This window comes from Mytilus edulis, chromosome 8, assembly GCF_963676685.1.
Source record: "Mytilus edulis chromosome 8, xbMytEdul2.2, whole genome shotgun sequence".
Lineage (NCBI taxonomy): Eukaryota > Metazoa > Mollusca > Bivalvia > Mytilida > Mytilidae > Mytilus > Mytilus edulis.
Window position 1 is genome coordinate 14,817,345 of NC_092351.1, and position 23,586 is coordinate 14,840,930.

A 23,586-nucleotide genomic window follows, 5' to 3' on the forward strand; every position below is an offset into this window, starting at 1 on the left:
GCAGAAAAAAAAGTACACCGTAGGGAACCAATGACGTATAACACAGAAAATTCTTATGGAGAGTTGTCTCATTGGCAATCGTGCAATATCTTCTTATTTAAAATATTAAGGGCCTCTTCTGCATTGAAAATTCAAAACTGTCACCAAAATAAAAATAAAACAACATCAAAAGCACTTTATTTATCTAAAAGTTCCAAAGAATGTTTTACTCTATTATATAATATCAATTTAAAAGATAATCAGTTAAACTACTATGTGAAATATGTCAAAGTGATATATAAACTCATTTGTTGAAAATAAACTTAATGAAAAAAAGCCGGCCCAACAAACAAACAACAAAACACAAAACACAAAATAGAAAAACTAAAGACTTGGCAACTAAAACCCAACCAAAAACTAGGGTGATCTCAGGTGCTCCGGAAGGGAAAGCAGGTCCTTCATCACATGGGGCATCCGCCTTGTCGCACATGCAGGTACAATACACACCCAATGATCAGACTAACTCAGTAGGTCTAAATTGCATTTATTGAGTACCATATTGACAGATTACCTTAGCACTTGAGAGCTTTAGTGTTGCAACAATGTAGATGCTAATGCAGATAACTTGCAATCAAATTTTAAGGATAAACTTTTAGAAAATTGTAATTTTAAATCAAACATGCATTTTTCACTCCGCTTTTTAAGTGCAACCTACAAATCTAGATGTAGTTGGGTGAAATTTAAAGAATGTAAGAATGTAACAAAACTGAATTGCGTTACTTTGTCATAAAGCTTTTATTATTTTTTCTGGTTTTTTTTCAGGTTTTTATCGCTTGTTTTTACGATGTTGACAACATCATTGTTTATTTACCATTTGAATAAACACGTCTTGTCTGATCAACAAATTAATGCGCTTTGTAGCGGGAATTGGCTTTACCTCTTTTGTAATCGGTCATTTAGAGCAATGAATGAAGAAACCAGCTCTTTGATATATAACGATACAGTTGCGTTTGGAGAATCAACTATTAATAGACAGTGCGCGAAGAAAACAACAAATGTGGCATTTTTAAAAGTTCATAAAGCGGGAAGCACGACTGTAATGAATATTTTCCTCAGATTTGCAGAATCAAACAGTCTTAATGTCATGTTACCAGTGCCAGACAACTATTTGGGATTCGATCAAACTATTAATTTAAACAACATTTTACCACCGCCAAAACACCAGACATACAATATATTGTGTCATCATGTCATCTATAACAGATCTGTCTTTCGTCAGTACATGCCACGTGACACAGTTTTTATAGCAATAGTACGAGATCCCGTAACACAAATTATCTCTGCAGCACAGTTTTTCGACCTCTTTATTGACCTTCGTAAAAAACTTGGAAAAATACCAGGACAACGACTCATGACTACGTTCCTTCAAAATCCTGATATTTGTACTAAGGCAGAGCAAAAATTTGTGAAAACTCGAATGTGTTTAGACTTCGGAATACCTCGCGAAGATCTGAGTTCCAAAGATAAAATTATGTCTCATTTGGAGATTTTAAATGATGACTTTTCACTGGTTATGGTTATGGAAATGTTTGACGAATCTTTGGTTCTTCTCAAGCGATACTTATGTTGGGATATGAAAGATATTGTCTACGTTCCCTTAAACATCTTATCAAGACAAAGGGATGAAAAAGTGGTCATAAAAGGACAAGATCTGGACAACTTGAAGAAATATAATTGGCCTGATTTTATTTTGTATGAATATTTCAAATCTAATTTTGAGAGAAGAATAATTGAAGAAGGGAAAGACTTTAATGACGAAGTTAAAACTTATAAACAAATACTTTCACAAGTTGGAAGATATTGTAAAATTAAAGGGAAAACAATGGAAGGTATACAAATTGATAAAACTAGATGGAATTCTGAATTTTTTATTTCAAATCGAGAATGTGCATTTATAACTAAACATGAACTTATTCTCTTGGATCAGCTAAGATGGAAGTACAAACAAAAACTGAGGCAAATGAACTCTTAACACACATGTCGTACATTTTTATATGAAAGTGAAAGGGAGTAAATTTCGGAAGAAAAACCATTTTGATATCAACCTATAAGTAAATCAATATTCACTGCAAGCTGTTAAATCACTTACATGCAAAAATATCAATTATTATCAAATATATATGTCATAAATTGAGGTATGACTGAAAGAATTTCTTAACTCCATAGTTTTGTTAAAACTAAATTTTGATATAGAGCAACAATTTAGAAAAAGATATATAATTTCATATTTATATTTATTTTAAAAGCATTGTCTATGGAGAATAAATCCTGTAGCAAAATATTTCGATGTGTATATCCTAAACCAAACCTTAAAAGGAAAGTACAAAACATATTATGTCACAGTTACAAGCTTGGTTACTTTTTTTACGTTTAACATTTTTTTACGAAACAAAAGTGCGCTTCTTTCAATCCACACGTATTAACGTTGAAAATTAGCAAGGTTTTTAGAAAGGAAAAAAAAAGTTACATACTTCTGCACGAAGGAACTTAAATTGAATAAAGTCAAACAGGTCTTTGGATTTGTTTTTCATCACACCTCACAAATGATTTACGTCGTCCTTTGAGTAGGGAACAAAGAGACTGGTTTGAATTTCTGATAGCTTAGATTCTCAGGAGCCTTTAATTTAGTGGTTGTTGTTTGTTTATGTGTAACATATTTGTTTTTCCTTAATTTTTTTTACATAAATTACGCAGTTAGTTTTCTCGTTTGAATTGCTAAAGCAAATACTTTGTCATTTCGGGACCTTTATAGCTGACTATGCGGTATGGGCTTTGTTCATTCTTGAAAGCCGTACGGTGACCTATAGTTTTAATTTCTGTGTCATTTTGGTCTCTTGTGGAGAGTTGTCTCACTGGCAATCATACCACGCCTTCTTTTTTTATATGCTAGTAGTTTAAAAAGGCCAATTTTTAATTGTTATCATCTTAACAAAGCACAAAAATGTCGGCATTCACCTCAAAAGCTAACAAAACCTTTAAACAGACTTATTAAGAAAGGATAAAGTTACGATACTGTTGTCAGGTCATTAAAGATTGATTTGGCTTTACTGATGATTCAATAAATGGTCTTTACTTTGGAAATAAACACATTTATTCAAAAACCAGTTGCTAGCATGAACGGGTTATGTTCTTCTCATATATTTTATGATGGTTATAATACTTAACCACTAACATGAAGGATTGTACTACTACTTGATATTCATATGATGAATCAGTTTAATTTGGGTCTGGGGCTGTTTTGTCAGTAACTGCTAGTAGTCCTTTGTTAATTTATGTATCATTGTCATTTTGTTTAGTTTCTTTTATTACCTATTCTGACATCGGACTCGGACTTTTTTAGACTGAGTTTTACTGTGCGTATTGTTGTGTGTTTGTTTTTCTAGATTGGGTAGATGTATAGGGGATGGTTGATATCTCAAAAAATACATTTAACCCCGCTACATTTTTGAGTCTGTTCCAAGTAAGGAGCCTCTGGCCTTTGTTAGTCTTGTATGATTTTTAATTTTGGTTTCTTGTGTATATTTCGGAGTTAAGTTTGACGTCCACTTTCACTGAACTAGTAATTATTTTCGTTTAGGGGCCAGCTGAAGCACGACTCCGGATGGGCGAGTTTCTCGCTGCATTAAAGACCCATTGGTGGCCTTCGGCTGTTGTCTGCACTTTGGTCTGATTGTTGTATCTTTGACACATTCCCCATTTCCATTCTCAATTTTTTTATTTTTTAGTCATGGCGTTAATTGTCAATTTATTTTCGATCTTTGAGTTTGACTGTCCCTCTGGTATCTTTCGTCCCTCTTTTGGGTATCCAGTGGAGTGAATACATATAAAATTCTTCATATTTTGCTACTGTTCCAAATGAACACAACGCATAACTATATATGATTGTTCATAATGTCCTATGTAGGAAGACTATGTAGAACATACGTTGGTTTTCCCATGCCATTTGAATTGTTTTACACTAGTAATTATAGTCAGTAGGTGGTCCTTTACAGTTTGATGTTCGGTGTGAGCCAAGGCTCATTGTTGAAGGCCGCATACCATGACCTATAATTGTTAACCTTTTATACATTGTGACTTAGATGAAAAGTTGTCTCATTGTCACTCATACCACATCTTCTTATGTCTATCAAAATATATCGACCGTTTTGCTAATATTTCGAAAAGAGGTGATAAAACAATATATGATTCAATACTACATGTATATAACAAAAGTCATATATAATTATATAGTTGGTTAAACTGAGATCCTGTTCAAGATACAAACAAACTCCTTACTAACATCGTTATTTATAATAACAACATAATTGTATTTATGCATGGTTACTACACAATGGAGTGGTTAGAATGTTGATGCTTACTTGGAAAGAAAGGGCATTCATCAAAAGACAAGTAAAAATAATAATTGTGGTGTAATGAGTTCATATACGCACCATATTTGTCATTATATAGACGTCTTCTTATATTATTTTGTGTCATTTTTAAAGTTAAGACAATTTTGCATTGTCATTTTTCTACCTCCCCCTATAACTAATTAAAACGTACAATTGTTAACCAATCCAAGTATAATAGGCAATTATCATTTCAAAATTGACAACTACAAGAAAGGGAACAGACCTATATATAAAATGATAGAAATGGTTTGTATTGTTCTTTTTGTTACGATATTTATACAAACAAATCTTCATTGTAACCTAAAAGCCAATTTTCATAGGTGTTGACCCTTTTTAAAATAATTGCTTTCAATCATTAAAACCCGTTAATGGGATAGATCCATACCTACCGAAAATCTTTGATTCGGATACGGTTTTATATAAACAAATTTCTATTGAAATATTGTTTTCTTTATTGTGAAGTTAATTGATTTTAGGTTTTGATTGTGTATTTACTTACATTGATAACGGAAACAATTCTATCAAATTTCTCTGAGCAACGACTAAATTATCCTTTTAAAGTTGAAAGTTCTTCCTAAATAGTGTACGTTTATCCTTCAGAAGTTTTATTTATTAATTGTTTTAGACATTTAACCGCTTTTGTATCCACGTAACTTGTGTAATTTGTCTAGTTTATTGGATACATGTATTTGAAAAGACAAATTGAACATTTTTTTAGTTAAACAAATTACCATCATTTTATTTACAACGGATGTGTATTAATACAAACTATTTCAGTGAATATTTAGTTTTATTCAGCGGGGCAATATTTGAAATAAGAAGCCATGAAACCACGGTCAATTATGATAAAATAACAAAATGAGTGATTTACAAATTCCACATTTGAACGATCCTGGAGATCATAATAAAATAAAGCAGTATGACAGTCTAGATTTCAAAGTCCGAGTTGGAACTTCATTGGTCAGATCTGGGACTGAGAGTCAAGCTATTTTGATTCAAAAAGAATTTCAAGAGGAACAAAAAATAAATGACCTCATATTGCAGATAACAAGCAGAAGTATATCAAGAAGAACAACTCCTTCAAGTTCTAGAAGGAGTTCAATTGATATCAGTAATGGGTTTGGTATACAAGGAGTTGTTGATGGCAAGAGGGCCGCCAGATTTCTCCGGAGACGGAAGGATCACACTGCATTATTGAGGCAATGGAATTCTAAACCGGAAGTAGTTTATGAAGGACATAGAAATCCAGCAGAAGTAAGTGTTGTTTTGAGATCTCCATATTATGTATAGACTTTATAGGTTTTCTATTATTTCAATTACTTGTACATATAGAAAATATGACATTATTACTTATTCAACCAAAGAAATAAGGACAAAATATTTTACTTGTTATCGGATACTTGCTTTATTTGATCATTATATCTGCTACATATCAGAAGATGTTGTATGAGTGCCAATGAAAAAAAGGTTGCATCCAAGTCATAATATTGTAAAAGTAAACCTTTTTAGGACAAAGTACGGTCTTCAACACGGACCCTTGGTCACACCTAACAGTACCAATGAGAAAAGGCTGCATTCAAGTCATAATATTGTAAAAGTAAACCTTTTTAGGACAAAGTACGGTCTTCAACACGGACCCTTTGGTCACACATAACAGCTAGCTATAAAAAGCCCCAACACGTGGCTAGTATAAAACCATCCAAACGGGAAAACCAACGGTCTAATCTATATAAAATAAACGAGAAACAAGAAACACATATGTACCACATCAACAAACGACAACTATTGAACATCAGGTTACTAACTGAGGACAGGTGCAAACAAATGCAGTGGCTTTAAACTAGTTAACATAACTTGTTTATGTTGGCTTTAGTCTACTGGACGCCTTGTTTTATTGTAATGTTTTGTATACGTCTTGTAGTCGATTGCAAGAGCCTTCTTTAGCTCGTATTTATTGTAGGTTGTACATGGGTGTCGACTTAAATTACAATTTTGACTTACTTGCCGACTAACTTACTGACATACTGATATAATGACTTGACTGACTGACTTATATAATTCGATGATATATATTTTTTTTTTAATTATACTGTCACACTTTTACATTCTAGCATAATTTGTATTAAAGCATTTGTTTAACCGATTATGAATATATTCATAGATGTACTACAGTCGAATCACCGTCTTCTCGTACACTAATTCGCCGATATTGACGTACTACAGTCGAATCACCGTCTTCCCGTACACTAATTCGCCGATATTGAACGAATAACAACTGCCAATTTATCTTTCCATTTTTATGTAGGCATTGCAGAAATTTAGAAAATTGGCTAGAACTGTAAAACTTCTATGTGGAATCCTTATCACTCTCAAAAGGTAAAGCATATTTTGTTACTAGACATAATTATCTTAAACCATCATTTTCGAATGACGATGTCAAAAATGTAACACTACGATAGAAAATAATCTTGAACTTTAAAAATAACATTGAAATACATAAGTGAAGTGCTTATATTTTAATCATGCTATTTTATTTGAATTTTGAACAATACTAGTAAAACAATTGGTATGTTGTTGGTCATATTGCGATGAAAAACAGTGAGTTACCCGTTTGGTTTTGGGATTTTTTTAAAAGGGGGACTTTGTGAGCAAGGAACGATAGGATAACATTTATTAGCGATGAGTTAACATTAAATAGTGGATGTCAGTGATTTTAAAGACGTAGAAAAAGGGAAACAAATGTTTTATTCAACAAACTTGTATCTACGCCCACCTTTGTAGTTATGTGAAGAAACCTGACACCAGTAATTGGTCGTTTATGGAAATGTACCTGCATGTTCAGGACACGTTCAATCATCTGCTTACCTTCAACAAGAACAGTTATGGGAAGGTGGAACCGGTACGTAGGCTTAATGGGTTTATAACTTTCATTTTTGAAATAAGCTTCGGGTTTTCAAATATTTTGACAAAACTGAAATGACATTTATTTTCAAAATTCGCATTTAATGCAGAAAAGTTGGTAAAGTTAATTTCATTAAAAACGAAGAAGTATATAAGACTCCCAGTTTTTACCAAAGCATAGTCGTATGAAATCGAATAAATGCACATTTATACGAACATGTGAACATTCTAGAATGTCTAGGAAACAGATCATAAATGTAAAAAACAACTTTGGTTGCTTTTTTCTCGTATTTTTTAGAAACAGAAAAGTCTTATGTAATTATCTAAAGAATTAAAATTGTAGCAGAAAAGAGATACATAATCGAAACGGTATTATTTGATATTTGTATACCTATCTATATATGTCTTTGAAAAAAAAGGGAAATTATCAGTGAAATCAGAATTTAGGATACTAAAACGATACTGGTTATAACAGACAATCACTCGAGATTTTGAAGGAAATCATGTCAATGAAAACTATATTTGAAATGAGCGATAAAAACAAAATTGACCCAAATCTATTTAAAACCACATCCAATTTTGTAACTTGTAAATTGTTTCTCCAGAAAACATAACAATGAATGTACACATTAAAAACTTAATGAAAGTTTTGTCTACCAGCATACCTATAACAGTATAATAGGTAGTTTCTAAGATTAGTGAATAAAAAAGTTTGTTAAAATAGTTATTATGATACGTTCTATTTGTTTTGAAGCTTAAAGAAAAATTGAAGACATTACTGTCAGTGAGCAAACAACATAGAACAAGACAAGATGTCCAAACGGTTAGTTTTTAATTTTTGTATTAGTTAGTTGTAAAGGTAGTATCACTTTTATTATTGTTGTTTATATACATTTTTGTATTTATTGATTTTATGTCGATGAACATTTTGATCCTTTTAGTCTCGAGAGTAACTACATTTACTGTGAGCACAACGTAACATTTACAATGAATCCCGTATCACACTTTGTGTTATCTGCCATGACTAGTAGACAGTGCTTCGTAACTTACAAAATTTGATTGGTTCACTTATAAAAAAAAATTTTAAAAATTCCCTGTTACCGTTGTTTATATTTTAGGCTTTTCTAAAATATTTGGGTTCTTAAATGTAGTTTTCAATGTATATTTAAAATGGTTTTATTTTTTTCTACTAGATTATGGGTTTGATGAGAGATAACCTATCGTTCCAAGACTACCCTGTTCATATTCAAATAAAGCTAGCTAGATGTATGCAGTACCAAAGGTATTAAGATTTAACATACTGCAACCTATAGATTACTACATTCAGATAAATGTTTTATTTTGTTTACAATAAGTTTGAATTATTATTGTTATACTGCTTACCGGCGTTGGTTTTGTACTTGAATACACTTATTCAAACATTTTCTTTTGCCTGCACTGGGGGTTTGGTTTGACGATTATATAATATCTGTACAATAAAAATCCAGAAACATTACAAAAAGGTAAAAAAACAAAAACTAATGCATACACATAGGGCCGATACAAGATAAGGAAACCTAAAAAAAGAAAGCACAAAATGGGGCGTACAAATGATGGTAAACAAAACTTCAGTGGTAATACAAGACGGCAACACAAGACAAAGTAACACAAAAAAGGCAATACAAGATGAGGATCCGCTTTAAAAGGAGATAAAAAGGCTGAAGCAGACGGAAGGACAAGGCGGGACCGATCTATTGAAAAGTATTAATATTAAAGTGTTACAGAAGAATGTGCATCTTTGTGACATGAATACGGTTATTTTAACACATGAGATTTCTATCATTAAAAAAATTCCCTTTTTCTTGTTTATAAGTTATGAAGCCAGAAGAGTAATTTTGAAACAAGGACACCCACCATTGGCATTCTACATCATGCTATCTGGCGTTGCTATTGTTAACGCACGTGATGTTAATCCCAAAACAGGACACACATTCGTAAAAACAGTCGGACAGCTAGTTGCAGGCGATACATTCGGGGTTTGTATGATATACACATGTCAAACAATTTGCTTAGAATATACAAGTATGCAATTTCATCACCATTATATAATGTAATGTAAATAAAGGAAACAATACTCAACCGATGTTAACATCCTTTGAGTCGATAGAAAGAGACAGATCCAGATACAAAAAAAACATGTCATCACCATCTTTTTCACAACAAATCTTCCCCTTTGTTGCCCAAATAGTTATTTTAAGGGAATACATGAAAGGAGATGTGAACCACTCGTCAATTAACACCATAACGACAATCGAAAGGTCGGTATACGTTTCCGATTGTAAAGAAGTGGTATTTTTTCCAATATTAAGAATTGCGAATAATTTCGAGTATGGTAAAGAAGTGAATAAATCCAGAAGCTATCAAATACCTACAACATTTGAATATAACTAAGATATACTTCGGGTAATTTTCTGATGTTTGACAGGCATATGTTCATTGCACATCTCCTTATTTTTATATGATCAAGTTTTAACATTAAATGATTAGATATAAGATCATAAGAAATGGTACGTAGATGAGATACAAGACATCCCAGAAAATTAGTATTTCAAAAGATAATGTTTTGATCATGTGATAGTTGTCAGGATATTTATAGAAAAATAAGAATTTAGGGTAAGAAAATGAATTAAGGAATGTTAATATTTACATTAACTTCTTTACCTCGATGATATTGTTTTAGGAGATAGCTCTAATTGAAAGTTGTCCAAGAACTGCATCTGTTGTGTGCAAGACAACATGTGAGTTTCTGGTGGTACAAAAACACGTATGTATATATTAAAGTACTAATTACATGGATAGTCATTTTGTAACCCTGCTTGTTTCCTTTAGTTGTGGTATGTGAAATGTATCATTCAACTTGATAAAAAATAAATAAATTTCAATTTATATCTTTTAGAGGTCTGGTAAGTGACATCTTAATAAAAGTTGTAAGCCTATATCGAGTAATATATATTAACAAGAAAGATTTTTAAAACTAGAAATATTACACCATCGATAAATGAAATCAGAAATATCTAATCAGCAATAAATTCGAACCAGAAATACCACAGTATCGATTCAGTGGAACCAGAAATATCACAGCATCTATTCAATGAAACCAGAAATATCTAATCAGCGATAAATTCGAACCAGAAATATCACAGCATCGATTCAGTGGAATCAGAAATGTCACAGAATCGATTTAATGGAATCAGAAATATCACAGCATCTATTCAATGAAACCAGAAATAAATTCGAACCAGAAATATCACAGCATCGATTCAGTGGAATCAGAAATATCACAGAATCGATTTAATGGAATCAGAAATATTACAGCATTGATTCAATGAAACTAGATATATCATAGCATCGATTCAATCAAACCAGATATATCAAAACATCGATTCAATCAAACCAGATATATTAAAGCATCGATTCAATCAAACCAGATATATCAAAGCATTGATTCAATGAAACTAGATATATCATAGCATCGATCCAATGAAACCAGATATATCATAGCATCGATTCAATCAAACCAGATATATCAAAGCATAGATGTAATGGAACAAGATATATCAAAGCATCGATAAATGAAACTAGAGGTATCACAGCATCGATAGAATGGAACAAGATATATCACAGCATCGATAAATGAAACTAGAGGTATCACAGCATCGATAGAATGGAACAAGATATATCACAGCATCGATAAATGAAACTAGAGGTATCACAGCATCGATAGAATGGAACAAGATATATCACAACATCAATAAATGAAACCAGATGTATCACAGCATCGATAGAATGGAACAAGATATATCACAGCATCGATAAATGAAACCAGATGTATCACAGCATCGATAGTGAAACCAGATGTATCACAGCATCGATCAACTACATAGTTGTTAATGATAGAGGAATGCTACACTGGTGCAACTATCATACATTGAAAATGGAAATTAACTGGACTATACTGACAAATAAGACATATGAAAAATTTACCGAAAATACAGAATTCAAACCGCAAACGATAGAAAAAACACAATATCCAACCGAACCCAAAAAGAAACATCATAACTAAGTACACAAATGTTGGATTTATGAATACCGAAACAACTTCGTATAGCAAAGCAAATTCATACTCGTCAAAACAGTCATTTGCGGGAATAGGTCAAGTTCGGTGCTTAGCAGACATGTACAGAAGACATAGATTGTAAAGCATAATATATGTCGTAATTAGTTATCAAAGGTACCAGGATTATAATTTAATACGCCAGACGCGTGTTTCTTCTACATAAGACTCATCAGTGAAGCTCAGATCAAAATTGTTATAAAGCCAAACAAGTACAAAGTTGAAGAGCATTGAGGATCGAAAATTCCAAGAAGTTGTGCGAAATACGGCTAAGGTAATCTATTTCTGGGATAAGAAAATGCTTTGTTTTTTCTAAAAATTCAAAGTTTTGTAACAGGAAATTTATAAAATTGACCATATACGATGTAATTGAAGGTAGTTTAGACACAGACACATACACATCGTATAGATCAACAAAGGAGTAGGTTCAGTAAGACCCCTTTTTGGCCTCAAATTATAGCAGTTTTAGAAAATTGTGAAAATGTAATCGTTTAGATATTCATTGCAAAGTAGCATGCCTCTGTTACATAAATATGGGCTGTTTTTGACAACACAATGCACATATATCGGGTACTAGCATCATTAAGTCATGCTAAATTACTGAAATCTTCAAAATTGTAGCATTTTAGTTAAATTTTCCGTCTGAAATGAAAGTGGCCGCATTCGTGTTCATTCATAATATTGAAATGTAAGTTGTATTTGATGATAATTTGATGATAATACATAATATATATAAAGATTGAGGATGAACACGGATGCGGCCACTTTCATTTTTGACAAAAAACATCTGAAAAGTGACGATGTTTGGCATATTTGATAGATTTTTCATATTTAAGTTTGAATCGGGGCGTTTTAAATGACTTATTAAGTTAACATCTTCCACATTAACGAATTGAATCAATTGAAATAGACACTTAAGTGTTTAGAAAGTGTCTAAAATCTTTCGTTAGATGAACTTGAAAATTGAGGCCGAAATCGGCCCTTACCGGACCTACTCCTTCGTGATGGTGTAAATAAATTTGTATTGTCATTTCTAATCTTTCCTCCTTAAAACTCTATTGGAGCAGTTTCTACGTAAGAAGCACACTCAAGTATATTCAGTTCGTATAGTGTGAACATGTTCGAGAATAACGTATTCGTTAATATATTTTTGAAAACACTATACGACAGATGGTATGTTACCTCCGAGAAAGGGAGATTGCAGTGCAATTGGTACCGTTTAATGTGTTTGACAAATAAACCTAGGTTATAATATCCTTTTTTAAGACTTTTTTTTTTTTTATATATAAATCAATTTCATTGTGTCAAGTTTTCTTTTGAGAACAATAAGACGAACTCATACAAGTCACAATTAGTAAAAAGTAACCCATTATATGTCAAAGTACGGCCATTTTTTGTATTTTTCAGGATTTTGACGAGGTTATCAAGGCACCATTACTTAAGGAAAGAGAGGATCATATTGATTTTTGCAAGTAAATATAACGTCTGTGCTTTTTCATGCTTTCATATTATTTACACTTGTGCTCAAAGTGCAGTTTCGACGTTAATGAAACAATAAATAAACAAACCAACCAAAATATACAAACTTCTTTAAGACATCTTTGTAAATTTGTTTCAAAACATTATAATAGAATACTGCATAAAAGTCACAATGAACCGTCTGCCAAATAAAGTAAGATCACAAAATTACTGAAAATTCAAAAAGGAAAGTCCATAATAAAATGGCAAAATCAAAAGCTTAAACACTTCAAACGAATGGATTACTGTCATATTCCTGTCTTAGTACATCCATTTTCTACTTTTAAAAGCTAGCTTAACCTCTCACTTGTATGACAGTTGCATGAAATTCAATTATATTGACAACAATGTATGAATATAACAACTAGGCATAATAGGTAAAAAGTCCGAAATGGGGTACAGTAGTCAACATTGTGTTATAATCTGGCATAGATACAACGAATAACAAATTATAAATTGACACTTGAAAAAATGATTATTTCTTCTCAATACGCCCATTAAAAGTTGAATGTTAGTAATACCAATTTTCCTGCACCAGATGCGCATTTCGACAATACATGTCTCTTCAGTGATGCTCGTGGCCAAATTATTTGAAATCCAAAGCTTATATAAAAGATGAAGAGCTATAATCCAAAAGGTCCAAAAAGTATAGCCAAAGGAATCAGAGCTTTGCATGAGGGAGATGCATTCCTTAATTTATAACCGATGTAGAAAACGGATACTTAAAGTGTTTCACTTTTATATTACCATTTTTAAACAAAGTGTTTCTCTTTTATAGATCATTACCATTTTAAACAAAGTGTTTCTCTTTTATAGATCATTACCATTTTTAAAAGACTTTCCATGTGATATGTTACGTCATTATCCAAAAGAGTTCTTCTTCCAGTACTTCAAGTAAGTAACTGCACAGTTATAGGCCACAGGAATAATTCAAAATCGATGACAAAACCCTGGTAAAATAAAGAAACGAACAATCAACAAAACACGAGACAGAAAACTTAATTTTATATCAGCTAAAACCTCATCATCGCGACACAATTCACCAGAATCCGATCAAATAGATTGTCAACTAAAACAACACGAACAAACTATTTAATACAAACTTTATATTCCTTTTTAGTTTTGACGATTGAATAAGACAGATTTTAGTAAACTAATGTAATTGTAATTTATGGATACAAACGTATTTGACGATGATATTATTTACAGATTATCATAAAATAATATTTCAAAAGAGGAATGAATTGTTCATACTTATACCGAGGACATTAATAATCGATGCAACAGAAAGACAAAAAAAAACTTTTATCATCACTGTACATTGTCTTTGTCTTCGTCGAGTCAGTTTTTTGCTTTTAATTTATTTTTGGTTCCTTACTCTCATGTGCATATAAAAGGTATACTGATGAAAGTCAAGGTTACAAAATCAAAACATAATTGACCAAAAGAATCAAAATGATTTTACAATAACCACACCAGCCTTATAAAACATTGTAGGTAAAATGCCTAGTTTCTTCTAAAAATTACCTAGATGTATATCTAAATATTATAGGTCATTACCATTACTACCAGAACCAATCATCAAAAGTCAATAATTATTATAATTTATTTTATTGTAGAGAAGACGATATCATTATTAGACACAGTGTATTAAGCAAATACATTGTCATCGTTAAATCGGTAAGATTATCATATTTACTCTCTCTATGATTGAATTAAAATGGCAAACAAATGATAAACATATATCTATTATACAATCAGCCTTATTTTATACATAAATTTATCTCATTTTTTAAGCCAGTTGTAATAGAACTTTATCGACATGCCTTAAACACCTAAAAAGGATTAAGGTTTAAAATGGGTTTTTGGCGTTGGATATATTGTGTCAGTGGGGCGTAGTGTTCTATGTATATATTTTTGCTATCAAATTAAGCATTCGAGATGGATTTATGAGGTTTAAAACATAGATACTAATACACGTCTTTTCCCTCTTGGTCTAAATTAAGAAAAACTACTAGCAATGAATGCCTTATCCTATTATGTAAAGTAATGGAATAATACAGGTTTTTCTAAAAACTTTAAAATACTCGAATTGGTAGATGCCTTGTATTTGATTTTTGATATGAATGTCATTCAGAAGTATAAATATCTCGTTTTGACTATTTTAGGGTAAATGTAAGCTTGTAAGTGATTTCACTGAAGTGCCATCAGATAAAAGACGTGTTGTATTTGATCCTGATTTAGAAGAAGCGTTTCCATTATATACCACTATGTTGAGGGTAAAATCGAGAGCACCTGTTCCTAGTACGTATTTTTTCTTTCTTTTCTGAATTTTCAATTGATAGCATTCCTACATTTATTACAAAGTGGTACATTCCCAATGTACAAGAATTAGCATAGTCTTTAACGCACTGAACATTCCAAATAATCTGACTTGTAAAATGTGGGAATCAAAATGATAAGCGAATTCGCATACGAAAATGACAGGTATCTTGATCAGAGTGCAGAAAATAGATTCATGTTAACAAAACAAATTTAAAACTAGGTTTTATTACGCGTTTTGAATTTAGTTTTGGGCACTATTTTTTTTAATATGGAAAATTGAATGTTACATTATTTGTGTAACTTTATGAGGCCACACTTAAAAATATTTTGGTTTGCCCAAACCCTACCCAAAGGTTGAGACAGTGGGTAGGTAGGTAGGCATTTTCTTTTTTTTTCAAAAAAGGAAATTGAAGTATCAGATGTTTATTAGTCTTCATGCCTATTTGATTAAAAATCAGGACAATAAAAGAATTTGAGTAGGCAGCTTTTTTCTGGGTAGGTATTGTTTGGGCAAACAAACCTATTATTTATTATGGCCTGAGACGTTGCGATATTAAAACAATTATGCTGTAAGTTAGCCGATATCTACATAAAACACAATGAACTTTTTTTCGCTAACAATACATTCTTTGGTATAGACATCAAACAAGGTCGTACCTTGGCCTATAATGGTTTACTTTTATAAATTAATGGATGGAGAGTTGTCTCATTTGCACTCACACCACATCTTCCTATATCTATTAAAAGTGTTTACAGACTTTAAGCTTTTGTTTAATTATGCCGTGGTATTGACATAGTAAATGCTTTAACTGGTGTGGTAATATTGAGTGGCTTGCCCTTTTTTATTTGAGAAATAGGAGAACAATGGGGAAACTGCAGAAAGAGATTATAGCATATTCAGACTCAAGAGTCCCGTCGGTGTTTTCATAACTTCTCCATCTGTTTGAATACGGTATAAAGTTTCGTTTGCCTTTTAAAATTCATTATTTGACGTTAAAAAAACTTTAAATGATTGGGTTTTTTTTTTTATTTGAACAGAATCAGGTTCGACAGACTCAATTTCACGCATACAGATTGGACTGTTGACGGGTACAGTTGACAATACGGTCCTTGCAGCAAAAGCAGAGAAATCAAATATGAAACTGGTAAATATTCATCGACTTGTCTCACTTTTTATCTGATGGAGTTTCAACCGAAAGAAAGATCAGACATAAAAGTAGCCAGTCCTAACCAGATTCCAATACTTAAACCTGATGAATTCTTTGGATGTATCTCATTGTAAAAATAACGAGTGAGACGGAAATGACAGAATGAAATATGAAATTTTCTATTTGTTTGCCTTGTTTTTGTTTTGGTTTTTTTACGGAAAGTATAGCTCTGTGCTAGGTTTAACTTTCTTAGAGTTTCATAAAAAAAAATGATGCTTTATTTAACTGCATTTGCATCATTATGTCAAAATGTTCTCGATTTTTTTTAGGCAAGAAGACCAAGTACCGTATCTTTAGCCAAACGAGGATCTATAAGCAATTTATTCAATAAACCAAATATGGAACGAAAGAACAGCATGGTAAAAAAATCAGAAACTTATTATGTTTTTCCATTAAATTTTTGTTCTAGTTCTTGAATATATACCAAAAAAACTTGCTGTTTTAGAGTTTTGTTTATTGCACACAAAAAAAACTGTATACTTTAAAACCTCTAATTTTTCAACATTTGCTACTGGTCGACTTGTTTTTAACTCCTCATAAGAACGGCTATTTATAAAAAAAAAAAACTTTCTCAAAGACATTGTAAAAATGATTCTTGCAAAGTTCTTTAACGTCTATTTAAAGTATACTGACAAACATTTGAATTGGTTCTCACATTGTATATCTCAGTGAGTCAGGGAGGATTAAAGATATTTTCAAAACTAAAAGGTTTGCTTCGTACTTTTATTCTTACCTCCTATATTGACACAGATAGACAGATCGAATATATGTCAAACGTGATGATTTCAACCTACATTTTAAAAGTTTTGTTCTGCTTCCTTTATTTGTCATACTATGTGAATAGTGTTGGGCAAGATTTGATTCTGATACTCATTGGATATATATTTTCATATCTAGTATATAATTTCTTTTCTGGCAGATAACTAGTCAATTACTCAGAGAAAATCTTCTACTTCAGGACTCACAATTAACCAAGATTGAAGGTACATCTCAAAGTTTGAATTAAAACGTATTTTTGAATCAATATTAGATAATATAAAGTAGAGATAAAATGTGTATTAAACTAAAACTAAATGACTATCGTACATGGTAAAAAATATCTTGCTCTTGACAGCATATACTACTTCTAATGCACTATTTCGCTATATCTATATCTAATATTACTTTCAATCTTACCTCGTTGGAGTTATTCATTTGTTATATCTGAAATCTTCCTGATTCATTTTTATGGATCAGATTAATTTTAGAGAAAACTTGAAAAAGATATTCCATTTAAAAAGAGAAATAATATTTGTATTGTGATAACTCGTCATGCTTAAAAAGAAATGCAGGAACAATAGATTACTTATAAAGTTATTTAACTTGTCTGATTTTCGACACAAAAGAGGAACGAAAGATACCAGAGGGACATTCAAACTCATAAATCGAATATAAACTGACAACGCCTGGCTAAAAATGAAAGAAGGCAAACAAGCAAACAATAGAACACATGACACAACATAGAAAACTAAAGAATAATCAACACGAAACCCACTAAAAACTTAAACACTAGGGGTGATGTCAGGTGCTCCGGAAGGGTAAGCTGATCCTGCTCTACATGTGGCACCCATCTGACACAACCTAGATCAACACAGCTAGGTTGCGATGTATTGTTTTAAATTTCTAGATAGTACATTTTCAATACTTACGGACTGTACGTATAGACGCTATGACAACTTATTAATTATTGCTTTTCTTTCTTCCAACAGAGAAGCCGCGACCTAAAACAACTCAGGGTAGACACCAATTCACTGCCACCAAGGTTGTATGATAAATTTATATGTTTCTTTGTTACGTAAAATATGTTCTATGTTCATCACAAATGTAAATATGCACATAATCAAATAATGCAATTGTTCTTTGTTCCTTCTCTAATTGACTAAGGCTTAGTCACTAAGCACTTATGTTAATGAAATATTTTTTCTTTGGTCCTTGTGAATCTGACAAAGAACTTATTAACGCAATGTTACATGTTATGTCATGTTTATTGTAAATCTAAATATCAACAAAAAAGTTCATTTTGTTTGATAGGAACAAAAATTAAATTCTAAAGAAATTAAAAAGAAATCCAGTGATGACAACTGTACAACTCTTGCCCAGATATCACAGTTGAAAACCGGGGATGTTTTTGTAAGTTTATTTCACTAAACTAAATGTAGAATACCAATTGACATTGTTTTAATACATATATTTTATTATTGTAAAAAATTACAACGAACTTACAAAACAGAAATTGAAACCCAAATGAATTATCATTATCAGATAAATAAAACATTCAAGACTGAAAGCTATAAACAACAATAACTATATGTGCTTTATTTAAAAACACTTCGTCACATTCACATGTGAAACAAGAGGTTTATACATACAAAATACAATCACATACAATCAATATAATGTAGAGTTTAAACACAATGATTTTGGTATCAGTGTACCATATATGGAATTAAAATTTCAACTTTGCAATAATTATTTTTAGAGTTATGTTTCTTATATCAGAAAGAATAATTTTACAAGTGTTAAGTATTATTTTATCAAACTTAAAACCATAGCTGTTATACATTGTTGCAGGGCTTGGAATCATTGGTTTCTAAACCATCAACAACATTAAGTTTAGTTAGCGAAGGAGCAGAGTGTATTTTGATATCCAAAAGACTTTTCTTAAGTGAAGCCAGCATAAAAGTGCTCAGAATAGTTAATGATTTAGTAAGTATATATATATATGATTGTGTCTCTCTTTCTTTAATACTACATGTACTAATATGTTAAGATAATGAAACAAATCTTTCTAAAATAACGCACCCAAGCATAAATTAATACATTACCGGTCAGGTTAACGGACGAAATTACAAAAAAAAGTTTTATTGGAACTTTGCATCGTTTTAGTTGTAATAGTTATCAAAGGTACTAGGATTATAATTTAATACGCCATACGCGCGTTTCATCTACATCAGACTCATGAGTGACGCTCAGATCAAAATAGTTATAAAACCAAACAAGTACAAAGTTGAAGAGCATTGAGGACCGAAAATTCCAAAAAGTTGTCTCAAATACGGCTAAGGTAATCTATTCCTGGGATAACAAAATCCTTAGTTTTGTAATAGTAAATTTATAAAAATGACCATATAATTGATATTCATGTCAACACCGAAGTGCTAACTACTGGGCTGGGGATTCCCTCGGGAACGAAACGTCAACCAGCAGAGAAATACTCATAAGGTGATCTTTTTTCATTTTTGGAGTTTATGAAAATAAGGTTATTAGGTTTAGATTTGAATATAGTTTTGTTTATGAATGATTTTTTTATTGATTGTTTTTAGTTTTTGAGAGTGTCTTCAACCTGCTTAATATTGTATATCAGATCAAATGTTAATTTTAGATTCTTTATTTCATCATGTTTTCTGGAAATAAGTTTCAAAATGAATAGATTCAATATAACAAATCATTCATATATTTAGCAAGAAAATAAACATATATATAAAGTACTTACCGATTTCCGTAATTAGCATAACCTATTTTTCTAAAGAACCGTTTTGTCTGCATAAGGACATGGATGTTAACCTAGTTGTTGGATTATAATGTATGATACATTTTCATTTAAGGAGGAAATTGGAGAAATCAATATTTAAGGGATCAAAAGTACCAAAAAGTTCATTAATAAAAGAGCCAAAATCTTTTTAACCCTTAACATTCATTTTTTTTATTTGAGTTTCCCTATTTCCTGAAAAAAACGGGGAAATGTGTTCCTTTGTAATTATTGAGATTCTGTTATCCTATCTCGTTGACCTATAAGATGTGTCTGTGTCTCAACGCCCTAGCATAATTATATCGCTGTCATATAACTGTAGCTGTATAGTAGTCTATGTGTAAATATGTAAATTTATCGTTTGTTATGGTGATGCATAAATGACAGGAGACTCTAATCCTTTTGAGGCAACTGGTCTCGGTTATTTTCAGCGTTTATGGAATTTCCTTGGGTTTTGCTTACTAAGATATTCCTAGCTTTGTATCTCCTCAGTTAGACATGGGAGATTTTGGACTTTGGTTAACTATTGTTCATCAAATTTAAGCTTTTACAACACGTATTTATGAAGAGACGCCCGACCACCTATCTTCAGAAGTTAAAACGTGCTTTGAGAATAACTCCAATAATATATGCTGGATGACAAACATTACATGTAAAAAAAAAAGAATGTAAAAGAGGGGCGAAAGATACAAGAGGGCAGTCAAACTCTTAAATCGAAAATAAGCTGACAACGCCATGGCTAAAGATGAAAAAGACAAACAGACAAACAATAGTACACATGACATAACATAGAAAACTAAAGAATAAGCAACACGAACACAACCAAAAACTGGGGGTGATCTCAGGTGCTTCGGAAGGGTAAGCAGATCCTGCTCCACATGTGGCACCCGTTGTGTTGGTCATAATATAACAAATCCAGTAAATAGTTTGTGAAAATCAAAATCAAATTTGTTTTTAAAAACCCGGGTAACTTTTGTACTTTACAAAAGTACAAACAAATCAATATGAAATAGTTATTCTCAAACAACCTGTTGCAACTATAACTAATGTTGTGGTGTCTCCTGAAAGTCCAATCTATAAGTCATTAGTCAGTTGAATACAGACAATTTGTCCACAATGCTTTTTTAATAACCAATAAATTAAGGTATTGTTGTTTTAAGTTTTGCTAAATCTAAATAATATAGTTGTTCCAACACCTTCCCTTGAAGATAAAATCAATTGTCAAATGAGGCTTATAGAAAATAGAATGGTGTTTTCAAGCAATTAGCAACAATACAAATGACAATTTGACTGATACATTTCCTGTTGCTTTGAAACAACCAATGATTAAAAAAACATTGAATTTTCATTAAGAATAGGTCGTTACCCTATTTAACATTTCATTCCATCAACGCTTGGATTTGTGATTTTCTAATCAGGCTTTCTTTTTTTATATTACCAAAATGATAAATGGATGAATGGAAATAATGTATAAGTTGGATTTGTAGCTAGCTATTAAATCTGATGTAATCTACCCTAATGCGGGAAATGCGTTAATATTACATCTTAGTTATGTAAGCTCGTCATTGTGTTTGTTATCCTGTGGTGTGTGTCGTTGAAAGAATATGTTTGCTATTGTTCTGCGGTTTGCATGTTGTGTCGACTATTATATTGTTTATGTGTGCGTTTCTCTGACATGAATGTTCTTGCGTGTGTGTGCTGTATTTCTGTATCGTAGTGTTAGCTATATTTGTTAACATTGCCATAAAGATTGATGATTGGCTAGCCATTAAACCAGGTTCAACCCACCATTTTTTCATAAAATGTCCTGTACCGAATCTGTAATAGGGCAGTTGTTATCAAAAAGTTCGTTTCTATGTGTGTTTGTGTTTGTTTTTGTTGCATTTCGATGTTCTTTTTGTTCCTTTGTTTTCCTCTTACAGTTCATTTGTTTCCCTTGGTTTTGGTTTATAACCCGGATTTGTTTTCCTTGAATCGATTTGTGACTTTTGAACACCGGTATACTACTGTTGCCTTTATTTACCATGTCAGGTATTATTGTTTTACATACATTCCCTTGGTTTATAACGTCTGTTTTTGACAGTTTTTATGGACTTCATATTATTACCTTTGGATTCGGTATTTTAGTTGTGAGTTTTTATACAAACTTGAAATTGTATTGAAAGAGGAGCGAAAGATACCAGAGGAACAGTCAAACTCATAAATCGAAAATAAACTGACAGCGCCATGGCTAAAAATGAAAAACATAAACATACAAATAATAGTACACAAGAAACAACACGAACACCACCAAAATCTGGGGTGATCTCTTGTGCTCCGGAAGGATAAGCTAATTCGGAAGGTCATCACCTGACTGTTTATGTTTTTTCCAAGGCAAACACATCGCAACCTAAGAGAGTTTATTATTGCACACCAGTAAAAGTACTAAAGACTACTCTATACTTTACTTGTAATTTGTGAATTGGACAGTGAATATTTTTTCGGCCAACAGAAACAGCTAATATAAATACTACTCTCTAAGGGATTTATGGATAAACGTAGATACCATGAGTCAATTATAATAAGTTTTTTTAATGTAATATAAACATAATTGACAGTTTATATAGGGCAGGAAACGTTCGTAGGATTTTGCCTACTTAGCCTTGTTTTTTAGCTGTGAGTGTGGATTGGGTGGGGATTTGAGTATTGATTTACAATTCTCGATTGTGCTTTGAATTTCTAAACCCTTGTATTTGAATTTTATTATATTTCAGGTACAAAATTATCCATGTCATTCCTATATCAGAGATCAGGTAGATTGCTACCGGAAATGGGTACAATATAAGCATGACATTGAGGAGGAGATTCTGACTTCCCATCGACAGAAAGACAGGGTGTGGGTTGGAGGTGTTCCAGCATTAAAATGTGCTTCTTAAACAATGTTTTGAATAATTATACTATTTCTTATTATTCCTATTAATTAAAATATATTCAGGTAAATGAGTTATATCATAATAATTAGTGTACCTTACCCAAAAATTTAGGTAACCATTTTTCTGTATCTGCTTATTTATATTGGGTTTATCATGACTAACAGACCAATGAAACCTGTCATAATTTAATCAAGGCAATATGATGAAGAAGAAAAGTAGGGAGATGTGTCTTTTTTAATGCTTACTTAACTTGATTTGGCATTTCAATCATTTTTGATTGAAGCTTCACTATGATAGGTTTATGTAAAGCACGCTATCTATTAATATAATGTATTCTAAAAGGGTATTGAGTTGAACATTTTTGTATAATATGGTACGGTAGGAAGATAACTTTAAAAGATTCGAAAAACACAGATTAATGCAAAAACGTTAGTCTCACTAATGTTAACTTATCCTTTTTTAAAAGGTAAATGTAAAAGTAAGGGCATACAACGACGGATAACAAATGGTCCAGAAACCATGACTTTGGGCAAGGCAGAAAATGTGGTACAGATAAACTAGTTTTAAGTGAGCA

General features: G+C 31.6%; 2 protein-coding genes across 2 annotated transcripts; both read left to right on the forward strand.

Annotated features, from left to right (window-relative positions):
* Nucleotides 1-817: 817 nt before the first annotated feature.
* Nucleotides 818-2,126, forward strand: LOC139486910 (galactose-3-O-sulfotransferase 3-like). Its single transcript, XM_071271963.1, has one exon. It carries the CDS (start codon nt 824-826, stop codon nt 2,009-2,011), a length of 1,188 nt encoding a protein of 395 aa, XP_071128064.1. The 5' UTR covers nt 818-823; the 3' UTR covers nt 2,012-2,126.
* A 3,106-nt stretch (nt 2,127-5,232) lies between these two features.
* LOC139484884 (uncharacterized) lies at nt 5,233-23,065 on the forward strand. Its single transcript, XM_071268905.1, has 18 exons — nt 5,233-5,684; nt 6,736-6,806; nt 7,212-7,329; nt 8,086-8,154; nt 8,525-8,613; nt 9,184-9,346; nt 10,051-10,134; nt 12,892-12,956; nt 13,819-13,896; nt 14,622-14,682; nt 15,171-15,306; nt 16,366-16,472; nt 16,805-16,894; nt 17,455-17,518; nt 18,284-18,336; nt 18,606-18,704; nt 19,146-19,280; nt 22,854-23,065. The coding sequence occupies exons 1-18, from the start codon at nt 5,289-5,291 to the stop codon at nt 23,013-23,015; spliced, it is 2,040 nt and encodes a 679-aa protein (XP_071125006.1). The 5' UTR covers nt 5,233-5,288; the 3' UTR covers nt 23,016-23,065.
* The last annotated feature ends 521 nt before the right edge of the window (nt 23,066-23,586 follow it).